General features: G+C 38.3%; 2 protein-coding genes across 2 annotated transcripts in view; one reads left to right on the top strand and one right to left on the bottom strand.

Annotated features, from left to right (window-relative positions):
* Nucleotides 1-4,461, bottom strand: part of txnl1 (thioredoxin-like 1) — a 6,026-nt gene extending 1,565 nt beyond the window's left edge. The window contains exons 1-5 of the mRNA XM_020601119.1: nucleotides 4,391-4,461; nucleotides 3,658-3,817; nucleotides 2,832-2,928; nucleotides 1,705-1,878; nucleotides 1,248-1,370 (exon numbers count right to left, since the gene is read on the bottom strand). Coding sequence (XP_020456775.1) covers nucleotides 1,248-1,370; nucleotides 1,705-1,878; nucleotides 2,832-2,928; nucleotides 3,658-3,755 — 492 coding nt within the window. The 5' untranslated portion in view covers nucleotides 3,756-3,817; nucleotides 4,391-4,461. The remainder of the gene's footprint in view (nucleotides 1-1,247; nucleotides 1,371-1,704; nucleotides 1,879-2,831; nucleotides 2,929-3,657; nucleotides 3,818-4,390) is intronic.
* atp8b1 (ATPase phospholipid transporting 8B1) overlaps nucleotides 4,391-19,668 on the top strand; it is a 33,286-nt gene continuing 18,008 nt past the window's right edge. Inside the window, exons 1-4 of the mRNA XM_020600990.1 lie at nucleotides 4,391-4,471; nucleotides 15,052-15,236; nucleotides 15,474-15,571; nucleotides 18,893-19,006. Coding sequence (XP_020456646.1) covers nucleotides 4,395-4,471; nucleotides 15,052-15,236; nucleotides 15,474-15,571; nucleotides 18,893-19,006 — 474 coding nt within the window. The 5' untranslated portion in view covers nucleotides 4,391-4,394. The remainder of the gene's footprint in view (nucleotides 4,472-15,051; nucleotides 15,237-15,473; nucleotides 15,572-18,892; nucleotides 19,007-19,668) is intronic.

The raw sequence follows: 19,668 nt of genomic DNA, 5'->3' as shown, positions 1-19,668 counted from the left end.
TGCACGCTGGAGGTCCTGGTTTGATGGGGCCAACAGGACAACGTCGTCTGCAAAAAGCAGAGACGAGATCCTGTGGTCCCCAAACTGGACTCCCTCCTCGAGAGAGGCTGGACTCTCTACTACTAATGAATACAGAGAACTAAAAATCTAAAATTTGTCCTGAGGCAACAGAGGGGAAAAAAAAATTTCTATGAAATATGAAAAAATGTGATTAATAATAATAATCAGTCATTTTCCTGGATAGATGTTGATACTTCTGGTTTAAGATTTATGTGGCATTTTGCTTTTTCCTCCAAGGGGTCTTACAATCTGTGACCTAGAGCTCATTACTTTTAATAACCCATAGGGGCTTGGTTATAGATTCTACCTTTTGTTTCCATTGTGTTTTGTTAACTAGTACCACTGGGACATTTGCCATTTAAAAAGGTGTCACCAGTACAAATGGCCTTTGTATGTGGTGTTTGGTATATGGGTGGAGTGCAGCTCAGTTGTGGACCAGATTTCACTGGAATGACTGGCCATTTTCCTTCATGCATGTGATGAGTTTCAAATGCCAGAATCATTTCATTATTGGAAGTAGTGGTAGACTGACTGATTGCTTAGCCAGTTACTTGGGCCAGCATTTGACATTTTTAGACAATAAGGACTGGCCGACATCTGTGCTCACAAGGAGCTCAAACACGTCTGTAGGCAGTGTTTTTTTTTTTAAGGTTTACCAGTTTATTTAAAATGCATAAAACAAAGCGGAGTGCAGAGTGTAGCAGAGACATAATTAATTCAAATATTTTCAGAAATAATTGGTGTTAAATGAATATTCATTTAAGTGCAGAGTCATCAGCTGTGCTATTCTTCAATAAAAACAGGTCAGATCTATTTATTTGGTCAGTGGATCAGTTTTAAATCTTGCAGGGAGGAGTAGTACAAACAGAAAGAGCAACAGTGAACTGCAGGCACTGGCTCTCAGGGTGGTTTGGGACTAGCACACCTCCAACACGTTAGCAAGGTAAACAACATTACAGTGCAGCGGAAAAACACAGCTCAACTGTGCGTGCACACACACAGACAAATGAAACCCCACAAAATATTATCTGCAAGGAACTGTCCGATCAAGGTTTTAGCAGTAGCTGCAGATTGGATTCTTAAAGGGGCTGAAAAGAAAACAAAAAACAAATGCACACATTCTTACCATCTGCAAATTTTATGCACAAATATTAAGACTGCAAATAAACCGTAATGACAGCTCGTACCTGTTCATCGCAATCTGACTCCAGGTAGGACGAGTCCTTGACTAAGCAGTTATTGAAGCCACACTCGTCGCTCTCGTTGAGGCACTCGCAGCCGGCTTTGTTGACGAAAGGCATAAGGTCCATCTGAAAACAAACCAGACAAGACAAACTCAACTTATAGCTCTCTTTTGATATTTATGGATGGATTTCGATATTTATTTTACATTTATTCACATCACTTTGAAACAAATTCTGTTTCTAATTTCATGACACATATTTTGTGTTTTCCTGTCTTTTTTGGGTCAATTATTATTTGAAGGCATTCGTCTTCAACCAAAAGTGGCTTATGCTTTAAAAAAAAAAAAAAAAAAAAAAAAAGGCAAGACAGTGAGGACCATTTAAAAAAATACTGATGCCTTGATAGTAAACAACCAGAACCCTCTGAGAGAATGATGAACGGTGAGGAACACAGACTCACATATCCCTTTGGGATGTCCGAGTCCTCGCTGTTACCCGGGTCATTTTCTGTGTGCTGTTTGATCTTCTCCTCGAGACCTGCAGCATCTGCCCCTTGATACTGATCCACCCGAACCCTGTTCCTGAAGAACAAGAACGTCGGTGTGGCTGAGATGTTGTTGGCTGCTGCTGTCGCCTGAGAAAAACATAAATGGTTTTGTACAATTTGCTTTGTATCCATTTTTTTTTATTTTTCAGGTTTTCTTTAATAGTAACATCTGATATCATTAACACGGTTTCTTGTTTTATATTATTTACCAGAGTCTGTCTGGCAACTTGTGTTCACTTTGAATCTCAGTCAGAATGAAGACTTTCTGCTGTCTGCTCTTACAAGATGGCACATTCATGTTTTTGGTCTACAGTTTCAGCAAAGCCAACTAAACCAAATTTACAGCCTAACATCAACCAATTGTTCCAATTTCAATGTCAAAACAATGGCTGCTACCTGTTTTGGGGAAAAGCCTATTGGTTTCTCAGTAGGCCACAGCAGGCTTAAGCCTGAGGGCCACAAACAAGGCAGGGAAGTCACAAAGTATTCATGGCATTTGTTTACAATAAGCAAAGCACTGTAGAACATCCAGCCCTAGCATACATCCCCCAGACAACACCCTACAAATTTTATGGGAGCTGGTTCCACTAGTCATCTATGCTAAAATGTAGTGAGATGATGATTGGTATATGTCAAATAAACAAAAAACACCCTTTCTTTCAATGACAGATTTTCCTTTTGATGCTTCTAGGTCAATTTATTGTGATTCCACAGGAAATGAGTGACATTTAACAGTTAAGTTTGCAGCTGCTTCACAAATGAACTCAGAAACAAAAAAGTGGGGATTGCTTTACAACTTAATGGATGCCACTGGTCTGAATGTGTCAACACAAGTACTCCCAATCTGACTCCTGGATTGGTCTGATACTGCTTTAATAGTCATAAAAGAGTAATGTAATAACTGTAAACATCAAGGCTACATGTGGGTTTTCAGAGGAAAGTGATTCAACATTATGCAGTTGTTCTTCTTTAATCTTTTCTCCAACTGTTTTTTGGACATACATAAAAACCATGTGGTAGATGGGGCAGTTGAGACTTACCTGACACACATGAACATCTACTTCAAGAAAGACAACCTGTGGGTACTTGTTACTCAACGTGTTGAAAGCTGGAGCTATTCTGACACAGGGCCGACACCTGAGGAGATGAAGGACAGTACGTTAGCAATCTGCTGGGGTCTTTCATGTGGTGCTGAAACCAGTAGTCAGTTAATTAGCAAGGCCATTTTAAAGAAACCAACGATGTATCAAGTTAACACAAAACTTTAACAAGCTACAGTATATCAGTGTGAGGATTTTCTTCTTAGTTCTGTTTGTAAGTTATGGTAACCCAAATAATTTGGGTATGACCTATTGAATATAAGGTAGAAGTAACAAAAATAAATAGATACTTGTATTTACTTGTACTGCCGCTCATGCGGTACTATATTTTCTGATAAACATCAGCTGTACTATCATAAAACAAGCAAGGTGATAACTTTCTAACATTATGATATGCTAACAGAGAAACATTGCAAAACATTATTATATCACAGACTAAAGGGGACAGCACACGCTCAGTTTAATTTGCCAACATATCAATAAATCTTACAACTCCTCAGCAGCCAAGTTACTGTAAATACTGCTATGTCATTGTAAGCAACAGAGCTAGGTCGCTAATGCCTGCTAACGACAGCAAGCTAACTTAGCTTTACTGGCTATCCAGATACTCCTGTCATATAATGTAGCTATCCAACTCATGTCAGCTCTCCAAAGCAGTTAAATGACGAGCTGTGAATGTTTTCAAATCTTCTGTTAATAGGAGGTGCTAATACGCCAGTTAAGCACGGTCAACAGCGAGGCCTCGAAGCCACTTTGGTAAGCTTACCCAGCCATTGTGAACTTCACCACTGAAAGCCTGGAGCCGGCGGCCGCTAGCTCCGGCTGGAAATCCGGGTCGCTCCCGATCACTTTAACACCGACCATGGTACAAGGTTTTGGTGTGAGGTGGTTACCCGGGTAATGCTCAGGACAAGACACTGGGCAACCTATTCAGTGAAACGTGTTATTTTTAGCTTTCTGACAGGATATTAGCTAACTAGCTGTACGATTTCTAAACCACACTACAGTTACAGTGAGCTGCTTCTGAATGTAGACTCCTGATTGGCCAATAGGCAACAGAAAAAGCGGGGCTTTTTCTTCTTCTATGATTTTGCAGACCTGTCACCTGTCGCTACACTTCTATGCTTTTTACTCTGGGTTTACTGCCATCAACTGGATAAAAAGTAAAAACTTTAATCACTGTTTCTAGATATACTGTACCCCCTTGGAAGTAGCAAATATTACAGTGCACTCCTTGAAATGTTATATTTGCTGAGGTTTAGGCGACAAAACAGTGGACTGTTGCAGGACTAGCATACTACATTATCCATCCATCCATCCATCCATTATCTATAGTATATATATGTAGGCGAATATCAATAAATAACTTTTATGTTAAATCTAAAATGCTCATCTAAGATGATTAAAATATTACGAATGTTATTCAAGTGAAAAAAAAACTGATGGTAAAGAAGCATTCTCTCACCGCGTTTAATCAAGTATTCACTGCACACCTTTACCTGTATGTCACGTGACCCGAACACCTTCACGCCAACTTCCGCAGGTGGAGCCTCCCTGAATTCCACACGTTGTTTTAACGGGTAAATATATTGTTTTCTCGAGTGGTGGACGTGTCGGACTGGTCTGCCAGGGTTGAGTAGTTGAGGCAGCGAGGGAAAAGGGGTTGGGAGCGGCCGCTGAGGCTCTACACGCAGGAAACAGAGCAAAATATGGTGTGTGTTATCTAAAAATCCGGAACACCAACATAGAACAAGATTTTTATATCAACGAAGGACAGGGGGTAAGTAAAGTTCAGTGTGTGTATATATATATATATAGGATTTTGTGTATGTTCATTGTGCTTTGAGCTTTGGAGTTTTAAACATATCTGGGGCAGGATCGGTGTTTCACCTGGTCGGCTGCGGTTGACCATTCCCCTCGAAAGAATCGAGTTGTTAGTAGCTTATGGTGTTATTTATTCTGCTGAAACCTTGTAGCCTATTAAGCAACACATTTTGTTGTAATTGGAGTTAATTTTCGCTTCCTTGTTAGTCAGGCTTTGGCTCTTTTCTGGAATATGTAACAGTAGTAGTATCCAGTCGATTTATAGAAGACCCCTAAAACGTCAAAAAAACACCCCACAATTTTTTTTGGTCAAATGTACAAACATAGATAAAAATAGAAAAAGAATGTTAGAAAATAAAGACAACGCCACTACACAAAGTATGCGCCTTACTTGCGTTATGTTTGAATTAAAGTTTATTTTAGTTTGTCCAACCCATTTAGATTGAGGATGGGCAAAATATTAGAAACACTCAGACTATAAATTTAAAAACGCCATCCTCTTAAATGACCATGAAGTTGAGTCGCACTTCTATAAAACAGCAAACTGGGCACTGTGTATACATAAAGAAAGGGACTGATTTTTACTTACCCCCTCCCACTTCTTTTTGTTTTTCAATCACCCCTCCACACACATACACATACGCGCTGTGTTTTCATTACTTGTGGGGACTTTACATTGACTTGCATTCATTTCCTGTAGACCTATCCTAACCTTAACCCTGACCCTTATACAAAGGCACACACACAGCACTTTAACACCAAAGACATTCTCAATACTTTGAGTATGTGTGACATTAATAATAGACAAAAAGTTTCCTCTGAGATGACTTTATGGACCATGTTTAAACAAGATTCTAGCATGCCCATCTCCTTGTTAGTGATCAGCTAGTTTGAGCCTTCAAAGTAGGGCTGTGAATTCAACCAGAATATTTACATTTTTGCTGGTTTGTTTGTAGCACAGAGAAACAAAAAATCTCAAATACCAAAAATTTTGTGTCAGATTCATAATTTTGCAATCTTATTCTTTGCACAGTAAAAAAATCCTGTAGATTTTACAGAAAAAACCTGGCAGCTGTGGTTGCCAGAATAATTCTGTAAAAAATACGGTAAAAATGTAAACAGCTTTACAGGGCAACCTGTAAATTTTACAATTTAAAACCATTGTAATTTACAAAAAAAACATTTTAAATGGGTAAATCTAGCTGCCCTTTCCTGTTAAGTTAGCTGTAAGATTTACATGCATTTGTTGCTTATTGTACATGAAATCTCATTCAATTTCACTGTAAAATACCAAACAAACAACAAAATTGAACTGTAAAAACTTCATTATAATACTGTCTTGTAACTGCATTGTTCTGCAAATTTTATGCAATAATTCTTTATAATATAGTGTATTTTGCAATTTTAAAGACAATTTTACATCTAAATCATGCAACTGAATTTTCTGTAAAATGTGTTCATTGCAGTTTGAAAGCATAAAATCTTGTTCTATTTAGTTTAGACAGACTCATAATTGAGGATTTTGGCTTCTGTTAAAAAAGTTAAAATGGTAGTGACACTCAAACTATTGGCACCAGAATTGACAAGTGTATTAATTTACATGAATTTGCAATTTCCATAAATTTAGCTTGTATTCCACCACAATCAATAATTTGTCTTGTTGTATCCTTCAAAATAAAAGCACTGTGAAATTTGAGCAGAATATTTAAGTTTGACAAAATAAATGAACCAGTTGCATAGAAAAATATCTTCATGTACTCTATCCTCACACTATAATTTCATCTGTAGCTGTAAATAAAAAAAAACTGCTTATAAGAACAGCCATTGTAACAGGATATAAAGTATAAAAAACATTTGATACATAGCCCTAAGTGTTTATTTTTTAAGATGTTCCTCTATTTTTTTTTCCTTTTATAGTATATTACTGGGTCACTTCACCGCTTCAGGACTAATTATTCATACTTAAATAGAATGAAGTGTCTTGTGTTGAAAACAAGTAGACATATACATCTGGTTATAGATACTGCTTCTTCTTGGTTAACAGCCACTGCCACCAGTGGCTTATAGATTAAAATGTATGATTATTTGGTTATTAATACACAATTCCTATTTCCAGAATGGTATCTAAAGTAGTCCCCCCCCCAATTTCTTGTCCTTTCTGGGCTCTGTATGGATGTGATCTTTGTTAAGTAGCAGATTGTTATCAGTCATGAAGTATTTATTGGACTAAATTCTTTATTATTAGTATAGAATGCATACATATTTAGGTGAACATGTAAGTTTCTGAGTTGGTTTGAGATTTTTTTTTTTTATGAATGTTCCGTTCTTTTTTTTTTTTTTTTTACTGTGAAAACTTCTCACCGTTGTTGTCCATTATAACCAACATGAATCGATTAAACTTTTTTACAGCCACATCTTGGTCTACAAGAATTTTTTGATGGGGATAGAGAGATTTTGGGTGCAGTTTTCCTTCATGTAGTGAAAATGTGACAGGAAGGCGAAGCCTGTTTGTCTTCTAAGGTGGGTTCTAAAACACGCCTACACACTGCCACTAATGGAACTCGGTGTCACCTTCTGGATACACGTCTGGGCATTTTCCATAAAGAAGGAACTTCCTCTGTAGACAAAGTAGGTCTAGGTCCTTTGATTAGGGAAATGTATGTCCCCTTATGGAAATGGTACACCGTGAAAGGAGTGATAGAGAATTTGTATCTTGACTTAAAAGGCAAATTAAGTCAAGGTTTGTCTGAGGTGCAAGCCTTTTGGCAGCTGTTTTAAATATGCTATTCTGATTGTTTTCCATATGGGTGGCCTGACAGGTTCAAGTTCTGGGTCTCTTTGTTGTGTAAAGCTGTCTGTTGGTGTGTCACTTTGTGTTGTTTCACATATAGATTCCCTGTGCTGTTATTTCTTCTATTTACTTTATTTAGTTTCATGAAGTTCTTAATTTTGTATGTTAAAGGGTCCTCGTAACCCTCCTCAGAGTAGATCTCTGCATTCGTACCAAGTGGCAACCAAAAATGGTTTAAAATAACTCCTCTACCCCGTGGAGTTTGCGCATATATACATACATTTTTATTTATTTTGAAAAAATGTGGCCTCCATGTCAGTGATAGCTGCAGCAGGAGGCAGGAAATGTTCTTTTTGGGGTGGTTCATCAGTCCAGCCCATTCTCGTGAACGTCTATAGGGAATTTCTTCAAATTTAACATAAGTGTCCACTTGGACTCACAGATGAAGGATTTTAGCGGTCAAAGATCAAGGTCTTGTTAATGGAGGCATACAAGTGTGATACCATAATTCTAGTTTTCCACCTGTAGAAACACATTCATCGGCAGTGTTTGAGATGCATGCTTGATTAATGTCTCTGGGGTATTTGACATGCAGCCCTAACTGGCAAGTAATCCACCAGCTTTATTGTCAGTGGTTTTGTTTTCTAGTTTTTGGTAATGTTAAATTACAAAACATCAGTGAATTGGCACCACTCAAATTAACTAAGGTGATTCTATGTTATGACCTTATCATGTGGCCCTGTTTTGTGTAGGCTCCCTGTATCAAAATCTAGGAGGCCATTCAGGGTGTTCCTAGACATAAAGCTCTGCTAGGGCAAAGACCCCTCATTGCTCAAATTGCACTTTTTTTTTCCCTTGAATCTTCGTTGCATGAATGAAATGTACTATAACTTCCCATGCTTAGCCTGCTATTCCACTGCCAAACCACTTCTACTGAAACAACTACCAGTTAAAGTAAAAATGTAGAAATGGTAATCTTTATGAAAATATTTAGTTCAACATACATTAGCCTAAATTCTGTCAAGAATACCCAATGCTGGTGCTGTACTGAGGTTTTAGTCATCACTCACATGTACAGTATATGCAAATAAGGAGTCAAATAGAATTTGACTACACAGGGAATAATGTTAGTGTGTGTTTGTTGGAGGATGGGTGGATTTCAGTGTGTAACTGAGGGTGTCTTCTGTAATTTCTGCTAAGCTGAAATGCCACAACCGTGGATTTAGACTGTTATCATCCACAGAGGAATTGAGCCTCTTGCTCTGTATGTAGTAGTGCCTTGCTCAAGGGCTCTGGCAGTGTAGGAGCACACGTTACAGTAGCAGAAGGTGGAATTATTAAAAGACAATAGTGACGGATAGTTGTGGTTTTGTTGTTTGTGCTGCTCTGTGTGCAGATTCGCTGTGAAATGGAAATCCATTAGAGAACAGCCAGGCATTCTTTGTTTGACTTGTTTATTATAGACATAATTTCAAAACACATTCCCTTCAGGTACTGCAGAAATTTGATTATACGTTAAACTGCCTGATAACATCTGTTGTTGCCCACATGGGACATTCAGTCACTGACACAAATACTTAACATTCCCCTTTGCTGCAGCTTTGTCACATCAGGAAGCTATCTTAAAAAAAAAAGATTAAATGTCTAACTTTTCATCTTCCCAGCTCTTTGTGTCTTCAAAGTGTTGTTTTCTGTTCCATTTGTTGATTTGTTAGAGGGAGCTGTCAACAATAAACTCATAGTTCAAGTAAATTTGGTTCAAAATCAGGGTGAGTTTGTGTATCAGGACCCATCAGGGCCCTCTGTGTGGCCTCTTTATAAAACCGGCTCTGTGTGTTGCTCATCAGAAGCGACATTCATTTTTTTCTTGTTCTAGAATGACCACTCCAAAACAATTCAATCCACGCAGACCATGTCCTTTGAAACTCATCTTATGACCTTTTACATTTTGCTTGTTTTCCTAATTAGTAGGTAAGGCCGTTTTGAAAGGAACTGTAATGACAGAATTTGCTTGTTTCATTAGTCTGCGTACCTCTATGTTCACATACTTTTTTTTAAAAGGTAAATTGATGCCTCAGAACCAGATCTGTGCACTCTTCTTCCTTGACTACACCTGACACCCACCTTATCCACAATGCAGCTCAACCGCAAACGGTTCGATTGGCAGATTTCATTGTGCTGCTCTGTTGATTTTATTATGGTCTGTCAGTTTTTCTGCAATTGTCAATGAGTGTATTCAGTAATTTTCTCTCTCTCTGTGGGTGGTGCAGTGATTAGCAGTGTTGCGTCACAGCAAGGAGGTTCTGGGTATGAACCTTTCGACCAAATCGGGCCTTTCTGTTTGGGGTTTGAGTGTTTTCCCTATGCCTGTGTGCATTTTCTCAGGGTGCTTGGACTTCCTCCGAGTCCATAGACATGCGGGTTGGGTTGACTGGTGGGGATAGCACCTGGTGATACTGGTATCACCTCCGTTGAGGTTCCAAGTGACAAGAGATGATACCAAATGGTGACATGTAAACACCTCAGTCTAGCAGATTGGTCAGAGAAATTGTGTCACTAATGTGTGAGACATACTGGAACAAAGAAAACACCATTTTTATAAGCAACATTATTTTAGCTAACCACTTCTTTACTGTACTGTATTAACTAAAAACAGCCACACACCAAGAATCAAGAACAGCATACATTCCATGTTCTCCACTGTTACTGTGTTGGTTGCTGATAATTAAATAATAAAGTATGATTAAAATACTAATTTCAACAATAGACTTGAGAGAATTGTAGTAGTCAGTACCAGAAAGAAGATCCATAGTGTTTCCAGTGTTTCAGTTTTTCTTAAACTAACTTCTCTCTGCAGCTGTTTGAACCTCCTCCTTCCTCTCAGGTTTCACTGTTGTCGCTCATGTAGGTTCTCCTCTGTCTCACTTCATGAATCCCTCCCTCCTCTTTGTAGTTGCCTTGGCGATGCCTCGGGCCATAGACAAAAACCTGTTCTCCAAGACAGGTGATCTCACAGCTTAGTCTTTGGTTGATCAGTTTCCCTTTTGAGGTGGGTGGGGCCAGTGAGTGTGCGCTCTCTCTCTCTCTCTTTCAGGAAAACCAGATGAATTTGTTGTTTTTAATGAGGCTGTTCTGAGTCTTGGCTGATGTCTAAGGTAGTGGTTCACTAGTTTGTTTTCAAACTAACTACTTTTACTCCAATACTTGCCTTTAAACAGTATGCACTTAGTTCATCACTCTTACATATCTTATACTATATATCCTCTTGCTTTTCTTAGCTTCCTTGTTAGTCTTCTCATCTTGTATTTCACATGTCAGTTGTCTGAATAACTCTGGCAAACTGAAATCTTGATAGCCTGCCAGCATTAGAGTTGCCAAGTCTTCCCTATTATGGACTAAAAAAAATGACTACAACTGGGTTACCTTGTAATTTGTTGCTGTTAGAACATGGCCCAGAAAAAAATGACATTTAATACTTAAAGGGCTGCAACTAATGATTCTTTTAACTATCAGTTGATCTGCCAGTTAGTTTTTCTAATCACTTTGATCGTTTGATCTATAAAATATCAGGATACTGTGTAAAATGCCCATCACAATATAGCAGAGCACAAGGTAATATAATTAAATGTCTTTTGTCTAAAGAACAATCCAAACTTGGAACCATCAATGTCATTTTTTTGTCCTGTAAATTGACCTAAATGATCGACTTTCTTTTGATCAATTATTGCAGCTGTTGTACGAAAAACAGGACCCTAAGTGTAAGAATACAAAAAGCCAGTGGGCTGCAGGTGGAAAGCTTGTAATATCAAGCAGTTTTAGGCGTGCATCATCAAACACCTTCTAACCCAGTAGACTGTGTCAGGGAATGTTGGATGAAAAAAGTAATAAATAGCTCATTGAAAAAATTACTCTCCCCACCTCAAATAGGTGCTTTTAACCATCTGACAATCTTGTTGTTACTCTTTGCACTACTGTCACTGATTGTACATGGTTTGAGTCATAGCCTATTAGGTTGTACTTTTAGTTTTATCCTAATCACTTTGATTTAGTTTTCTTATTCTTTTTATTCTATTTTTACTCTACTTTTATTCTATTTTAGTTTCCTAAATGGTATGGCATTCAATACTAGGTGGGGGAGAAACAGTATTTTGATTTTCTGTATGTCCTGCACATATAGTGAATTAACAATAAAAATCTTTGATCTCTTGCTTTCTTAAACCTCTCCCAATCTTCAGACAAGTAAACCACAAGCATTTGAATAAGACAATGTACATTGGCATTACAATGTAACATTAAATATTTGGTATAAAAAAGACAGGTCTTTTTGCATCATGCACTGAGGCATGTCTCAAACTTGTACACTCTAGATAGGAAGCCAGTTTAGTGCATTTAAGGACAGTTTCGCAGTCAAGGAAATCGCTATGTTTAATGCTGTGCATGCCTTCTGTGATGACAGGTGTCTTAAGACTGAATGGGTAAATGCATACGTGACGCACAGCTTGTGTATTCCTTTGGTGTGGCACATTGTTTGTCTGGATGATGACGCCAGATTGGCTAAAAATAAAAAAACTTCTCCAGATGAAGACGCCTGATGTTGAAGTGTTTGGTTAAGTCCATGTTTAATGCTGAAAACTGGCTTTAACCTCCTGTTTGGACAGGTTCTTTGTATGTGCAGGTGTTAATATTTCTTGTGTCTTTTTGTGTGTCCTATAAAAACTGTTTATTCATTCTGAAAGTCATCAAGATACTGTATGAATGTCAAAGGCCAATTGATAGGATGGTTACATTTATAAATATTGTAATACTTTTTTTAAATGTGTGCAAAGGGTCAAATTGGCATCCTATTTACTCTCCAGTCTATTTCCTCATTCTTTCCCTCCTTTCCTCACCCCACTGACACTTATTTTTGTGGTGGGGGAGGGTACTGACTGTAATGGCCTGCATGAAAGGTTTGTCAACTCTTAAAGTTTCCTGAAAGTGTGACTGACAAGTTGGCATTGAATTCTCGGTCAGATTGGTAGTCTTTTCTGTGTTTGTCTTCATATTTTTCCTGATTTGACCAAATATTTGGTAATTTTAGACAATGTTGTAGAAAATTGTCTTCATATTTTTCGTGATTTGACCAAATATCTGGTAATTTTAGACAATGTTGTAGAAAATGTTGCTGTTATATTTGTGTTAAGGCAAAATTAAAACTTGTTTTGTGAAAGAGTTTTGTAACGACATAGTGTAGTTTTAATGCTGTATTATACTGGTTTTTGCCTTACTTACACTCACTGCAGGAAGTTAAACATGATATAACATGTCTGTTGTCACATGTTCTGCTTTTATTCCCACTCTTCAGCACCTATTTTAGGGGCAGGTTCTATGAACTAAATTATGGCTCAGCTCAGAAGGTGGTACTTTTTGCAAGTTCCAGCAGTGTTGTCAAACAAACGTGTTATCGTATCACAGCAAGGATGATTACATCAAACATCCTGCAGATGTTTTGCTGATTAAACATTTTTACTTAAAGGCCAGAGGACCCCCCCCCAGAGTGATTGTAATTAATCCTTAGAGGGATATGTGTTTGCAAAGTTCATAGAAATCCAGGCAATAATTGTGACATGACGGAAGACAAAGTGTGTGGACATTTGCATGACACGCATCCTGGTAGAAATGTAAAGTTGCTATCGAGGGCGCAGATGCACGCAAAGACACGCTATACTTTGAGGAGGAAACATGGGTGTGTCTGACAAATGCAGAGAGACGCAAAATGAACCGAGGTGTTTATCTTTAAAGCTTTCCAGACTGGTTGTGCTGGTTTGAGCAGCACAATCTATAGCCTCCAAAATTATCATATAATTGAATCAACACCTCTCTAAAAGAGTTTCAACAAAATGTGAACATTATCACCTTCATGAAGAAAGGATTTATTTGTTTAAGTTTAAATGTAACTAATAAACTGTGTCTGTTGTTTCATACAGTATATTTATAAAAAGCCTCAATTCCTAAAACAGCTGTAGTTTTAAGCAGATTATTCAAACAAGTGGAAATAGTGCTGATGTATTACTAAAAATAACAGCTTAAAAGGTCAATCTGTGCTCATGACAAACTGTGCTATGAATGATGACTTGTTCACACAAAAAAAATCTTAGGAATCTGCTATTAGTGGTTCATCCTGCTCTTCCAGTCATACCATCCCAGAATCAAATCCTTTCTGACACCAGATCAGTGGTTTGCATGGTAAGACTAAGATCATGGTGAAACAAAGCTTATTATCAGGAGGGTGTGATCAAATTCCTCAGTCATGTGTATGCAGATTCATTCACTGTATTACTCTTAATGCACAAACATGCATTGCATCATCACACACCCACCATGTTACATCAGGAGGTTTAGCAGAAACCTGCCAGTCAGATTGGACTGCAGCTTCTATTTCTGCATCTGTTCACTGAGTGTTAGTAGCTCTACACATTAGATCAAGGTGGCTGTTCAGTGGATTTCCTCAATGTTAAATTTCATAAGACATTTAAACTATTGAAGCAGTGCTGGGAGCAACTTGTCCATTAGCTGCAGCCAGTTCAGCTTTGACTGTAAATGATTCAGCTGTTAGGGTTGAGCTTCCCTCCTCCCTGTTTGACTGCATTCTTGTTTTTTTGTCTGTACTCTTGCTTGCCATAACATTTATTTATTTTTGTGTGTGTCTGTGTGTGTTTTAAGTGCATAGTCATGACGTGACATCTGTAAATGTGCCAGACTTGTTACTATTATTCGTTGATCATCTCTTCAACTTGGTTATTTCTGTCTCCTGTCAGTATCTGAGGACACAGGATTCATTAACCTGTGTCCAGTAATTGATCAAATTGTACATTTGCTCTTTCCATTTTTAGCCATATTTTTGTTGATGCTTTCCCATTATTGTGTTAGTTTGTTGATTTGACCTTCCACTATAAAAATGGCGATACTGTTGACTTCTGAATGGCCAAGCAAGTTGCTACATTTTCCAAACAGCTACACTAGACGGCAGGCCAGAAATTCTGCTGTTGCAGTCACCTTGTGGCAACAACGCACTGCCTTCCCATTCTCTTCCCTGGGGTATTTTGTGTCTTTTTTGTGTTGAAGCAAGTCATGGTGTTGCACATAAAAAAGAGACAGAAATTGAAACAAGACTTTGGGTTTACTCTTTGCTTTGATCTAATGCCAACTTGCCCACAGTGACAGTGCTAACATGCTAATACCATGCAGTTAAATGTTTAGCATATTCACCATCTTAGTTTAGCATCTCAGCATATAAACATTTGTTCATAAGTTTTGCAAGTGGTCATGAACCAAAATACTGGTTAAATAAAAATTTTGACCTGAACGGGGATCACTAGAGTTATTACAAGTCATGCAAAGCATAAACATGTTCTGAAAGAAACCAAACCAAAATGTGTGTACCAAACTTCAAGGTAACCCATCCAATAATTGTTGAGAAATATCACTCGGAATAACTATTGTCAGTCATGGCCAGTCCAAAAGTTCTTTAATTACATTTATTGACCAACTCTTTGTCTTTCTCAGACATAGCTCAGGTGTTAGGATGAGTCGGCAGCGTGCAGACTCCCAGGGGTCCCTGGGGCCTGATGATGATGTCATGCCATACAGTGATGATGAGACAGACGATGAACTGGAACCACCAAGCTCTGAAGGGGAACCAGACGAAGAAGAGCCAGAAGCGCCCCCTCCGGTAGAGGTTAGACCCAGCGTACTTGGAGTTGGATGATAAAAGAATGGATATCCATTTTATTTCTCTGCCTAGTACAGAGGTGGATGCATTTAATTGAGCTTAGTGCAGTGACAGGAAGAAAGTGGAAAACTGCTTAGCACCATCAGAACAGACAAAATATACATTCCAGCTGCTCCAAAAGAAGTCTGATTTACAAGATCAATATAACAGAACTCGTAAAAAGTTTATGTTAAGGAAGCCACTTTTTTTTTTCCAGAGGCCAATTGGAAGGTGAAAGCCAATGACCGACCTTACCACCACTTGCCAGAGTTTCAGAAAAAAGTCTTCCTGTGCATCAAAAAGAGCAGATACTCTGTAAGTTCAACTGTCTAAATAAAACTGCTACTTTATAGACTTGTCTGGAGGCCTCTTTATCCTCTGTCCTCGTCAGTCCAGGTAGAAATTAACCCCTGAACATACAGAGTTGAGTGTAGCAGACACACCCTGGATAAAGAGCAGGGCAAGTTTGTGTTTACATGGTTTAGCTCATGAACTATTCTTCATTTAAACTTGGTACTTTTTTTTTTTTAATATCCAACAGTTGTCACTGAAACTTGCTAGTTTGTCCAAGTTACTCTATCACTGTAGGTAATGCAATGACAATTAAGGAAGCCCTTAAGTCTGGAGAAGAGCACCGCATTAATAAGTCATCCTTAAAATTCAAGCCTGTAAAATAAACAAGTTTTTGTTTGACTTTCAGCTATTGGATGTCAGAATTTCTAACAAGCAGTTTGAATACGCCAACAAAGAAGAGTGTGGGAAAACAGCTCTTACTTTTCACTGCTTTATCACATGATGATGATGCAAATTTGATCAAAAAAGAAATCTGTGCAAAGTCAGCTATCTGCAGACTTTAAGATTTTCATAGAAGTGAACTAAAAACAATGGCTGGGCCTGAAGGGAAGGGAAATCCACCTAGCTCTAATGGATGGTTTGGAAAATGACTAGCAGTAGGTTTTGTTGTTAATGAGCTTAAGCAAACATTGGGAGTTCAGCACAGGCTTATGATCCCCAAACCTGACCTGTACCCACATCTTTTACAATCTGACTCAACTGCTAATACAAAATTTGAACCTCAAACCCTACCTGAGACACTTTGCTCGCCAGGCTAAACTACTATCCTTCTTTCCAGTGGGTATATGCCACAAATGACATTCATACAATTGGTGGAGAAAAGATTTTCCTAAACTTGATACAGGCCTAAGCCAAAGAACTGGCAAAAAGGCCTTGATTTTAACCAAGAAAAACTTAACACCACAAGTAACTTGCCGCTGTTGGTTACTAATGTATATCATGATGATGGAAGCAGGTAATGTTGTTTTTAAAGTGTTCTTCATTCTTGACCTTGAAAATGGTACTTTTACAAAAGAAATTGTACGCTGGGACCCGCTTACTTGCTTTTTCTGAAATTTTTATTAACATCTCATGGTCCTCAGTTGAGTTTTCTTAATTTGCTAAACTGAACATTACCTATCGCAAACATCATAAGCTAATACTTATAACAACGCAAGTAGCTGTATTGACACAAGCATACAGTATATATTTATATTGCTCATATGTGTAACTTTTCATTAATAAGAGGACAACTCTGTTATTTCTTTATTCAAAATTTACAGTCTCACATTAGATTATATAAATGGTATAACTGGCTGCTTAGCAGTACAGGAAGTGTCAGTTGTTTGGCTGTTGGCAAGTAATTTATTTTGACTAAACATAATGTAAGCCAGACAGCCATAAACATTAACTGACCTCATACAGTCTTTGAGAGGTTTTAACTAGGTCAGAGTATACTATTTGCATATCCTTTCTCAAGAAAGTAGGGTGGAACATTTGATGTACAACGGCAACAATAAGAAAATGTACTGTGTTGATTTGATACTTCCTACTGCTGACACCTCTCTGTTTCTGCTGAGTCATTTCTGACTCCATCAGGGCTCGTGGAGCCTATTGGAAGGCCGGATTTTTAAATTGCTAAGAGTTTTTTATGCTTGGACAGTAGGCTGCTTTGTTTTGAATGAAGATATAGAGGGTAAGATGAGGATGAAATGTGTGAATGAATGACATCTGGGTGTTGTACTTGATTTAGTGGAAGCTTTCATACTCACATGAGCAAAATTAGTTGTCCTTGGTTTTTGGTATACCACTTGGCACTTTTGTCAAGTTATTCTGACCTACATGAAGAAAAACAATCATTTGAAGTACTTCTAGGTTAAAGCCTCCAGCTGACTGGTCGGATACTGAAACAAGCTGTTGTGACTGTTTTTTGTGTGTGGAGCTTTGTGCCATCTTTATGGAGGCTGAAATCCAATCATCCAGCTGTTCCGACGTGACTCTCACTAACAGACACATTAGACACAATGGGAGGACGTGGTCCTGAAGCAGAGCAAGTTCCTCACAACTTCAGCACTATTGTTGGATACTTAATTGTAGAGCCATAGATTAACAGTAAGACAGTGGAGAGAAGGTAGAACTGAGACTCTAACAATAATATGGTTACAGTATCTGCAGCTAAATGCAGCTCTGTGTCATTTACTGATGTCTCCACACACTGGGCCTCTGCCTGTACAGTTAAGCAGGACACTGAATGTTAAGTTGGAAGCTAGTTATTCTCCATAGTCCTTTGGTTGTAGACGCATTTCAATAAAGCCTAAGCTTACCCTAACTCCAACACACCCCCTTCCAGTGAAGTGAAATGCTGCAGCATACAATGATAGTGTGCTTCCAATCAGTTTGTGTTTGACCTTTTCCTGTTAAAACATGTGTCCCTGAGGGAAAATGTTCCATAAAGAAATTATTTTTCCAGTTTAGTGTGGAAGAACTTGACTAGCCAGCACAAAACCATGACACCCACTGCATCAGCATCTTTTGGGATCAACTGGAACTCTGACTAGTCACTGTGGCAGGGCAGGACTCTCCACTCAGAGGAGACAGGCCGTGGTGGATGGAATTCAGATTATCTGGCATCCTGAAAGCTGTGGAATAGAGAAACCGCTGCCTTTCAGACATATTTGTCTCCTGGAGTATACGATTATTTGTAGAATTATTTAAACTTTTGTAATATGTAGAAATTTGCTTTTTATTTTTTTTCCAACCATTTAAATAGAAATATTTCACTGTTACCCTTAAGTACCTTTTAGGCATAGGTTTTAGATTAAACTTTTAGTGCAAAAATCTTTTTAAGTTTTAGAAAATTAAACTGGTTAAAACCCCAATAACATAATAAAATGTTTGATTTAGTATCGTGTTGCCATAAAGTTGGAAGATTCACAAGAGACTAGAAGAATAGTGATAATCAGAGCAACAGGCGATTCAGTATTTGCCTGTTTAGCATGCGTCAAAAATGCGAGATTCCCCCATTTCATTAGACGCTCTCTTCTTAGAGAGCACCGGTGTCTTTCAAACCCCACATCCTTGGTGTAAACTTAGATGTACTGTTATAAATTCATAATCTCCAATGCTTGTGCTTAAATAGCACTGCTGCCATCACTGACAACATCACTCTTCCAGAACCTCAAATATTTTGATATTATTGTTTTTAAGATGCATATTTTCTGCAGTTTAACAACACTGGCCTAAAAAAAAAAAAAGTACAGTCCTTGTGCTCATCATGGTCGGGTGTTGGTTTTTCCTTTGCAGGGGAACGCCATCAAAACATACAAGTACAATGTCCTCACCTTCATCCCGCTGAACCTGTATGAGCAGTTTAAGAGGGCTGCCAACTTGTACTTCCTTGCTCTGCTCATCTTACAGGTAGGTCTAAAAAATATTAATGACCTGTTTTGTTGTTTACAGTCTTGAAAGAAGCACCTGCTCATGTGAACAGTGTCTCACAAAAGTTGCTGATATGGACAAAGGCTTACAAATACTCAAATCTCCGTGACATTGATAAGTCCACAGTGAGGCAAATGGTTTATAAATGGAAATGATTTAGCTCTGTGGCTAATCTTTCTATAGGCGAGTACCCACATAAGATGAATCCAAAAGCACAGCACAAAAAAGAAGCTTGGAGTAACAGCAGCTAAAGGTTTAAAGGAGTCATTGGAGCTGGTTAGCATCTCTGTTCATGAGCCTCCCAAACGCAAATCATGGTGCAAATCTGCAGCATTGTTTCCATGGCAGGACACCATGAAGTATGGCAGAGGGAGCGTCATGATTTGGGGCTTTTTGCTGCCTCTGTGCCCAATTAGCTTGTTGGGTGATAAAACAGGATGGTGACTCCCTCTTCTTCTATAGGCGAGTACCCACATAAGATGAATCCAAAAGCACAGCACAAAAAAGAAGCTTGGAGTAACAGCAGCTAAAGGTTTAAAGGAGTCATTGGAGCTGGTTAGCATCTCTGTTCATGAGCCTCCCAAACGCAAATCATGGTGCAAATCTGCAGCATTGTTTCCATGGCAGGACACCATGAAGTA

Source organism: Monopterus albus, unplaced genomic scaffold (genome assembly GCF_001952655.1).
Source record: "Monopterus albus unplaced genomic scaffold, M_albus_1.0 scaffold50.1, whole genome shotgun sequence".
NCBI lineage: Eukaryota > Metazoa > Chordata > Actinopteri > Synbranchiformes > Synbranchidae > Monopterus > Monopterus albus.
Note: the sequence above shows the minus strand (reverse complement) of the source record. Positions and strands in the feature narration are given on the sequence as shown.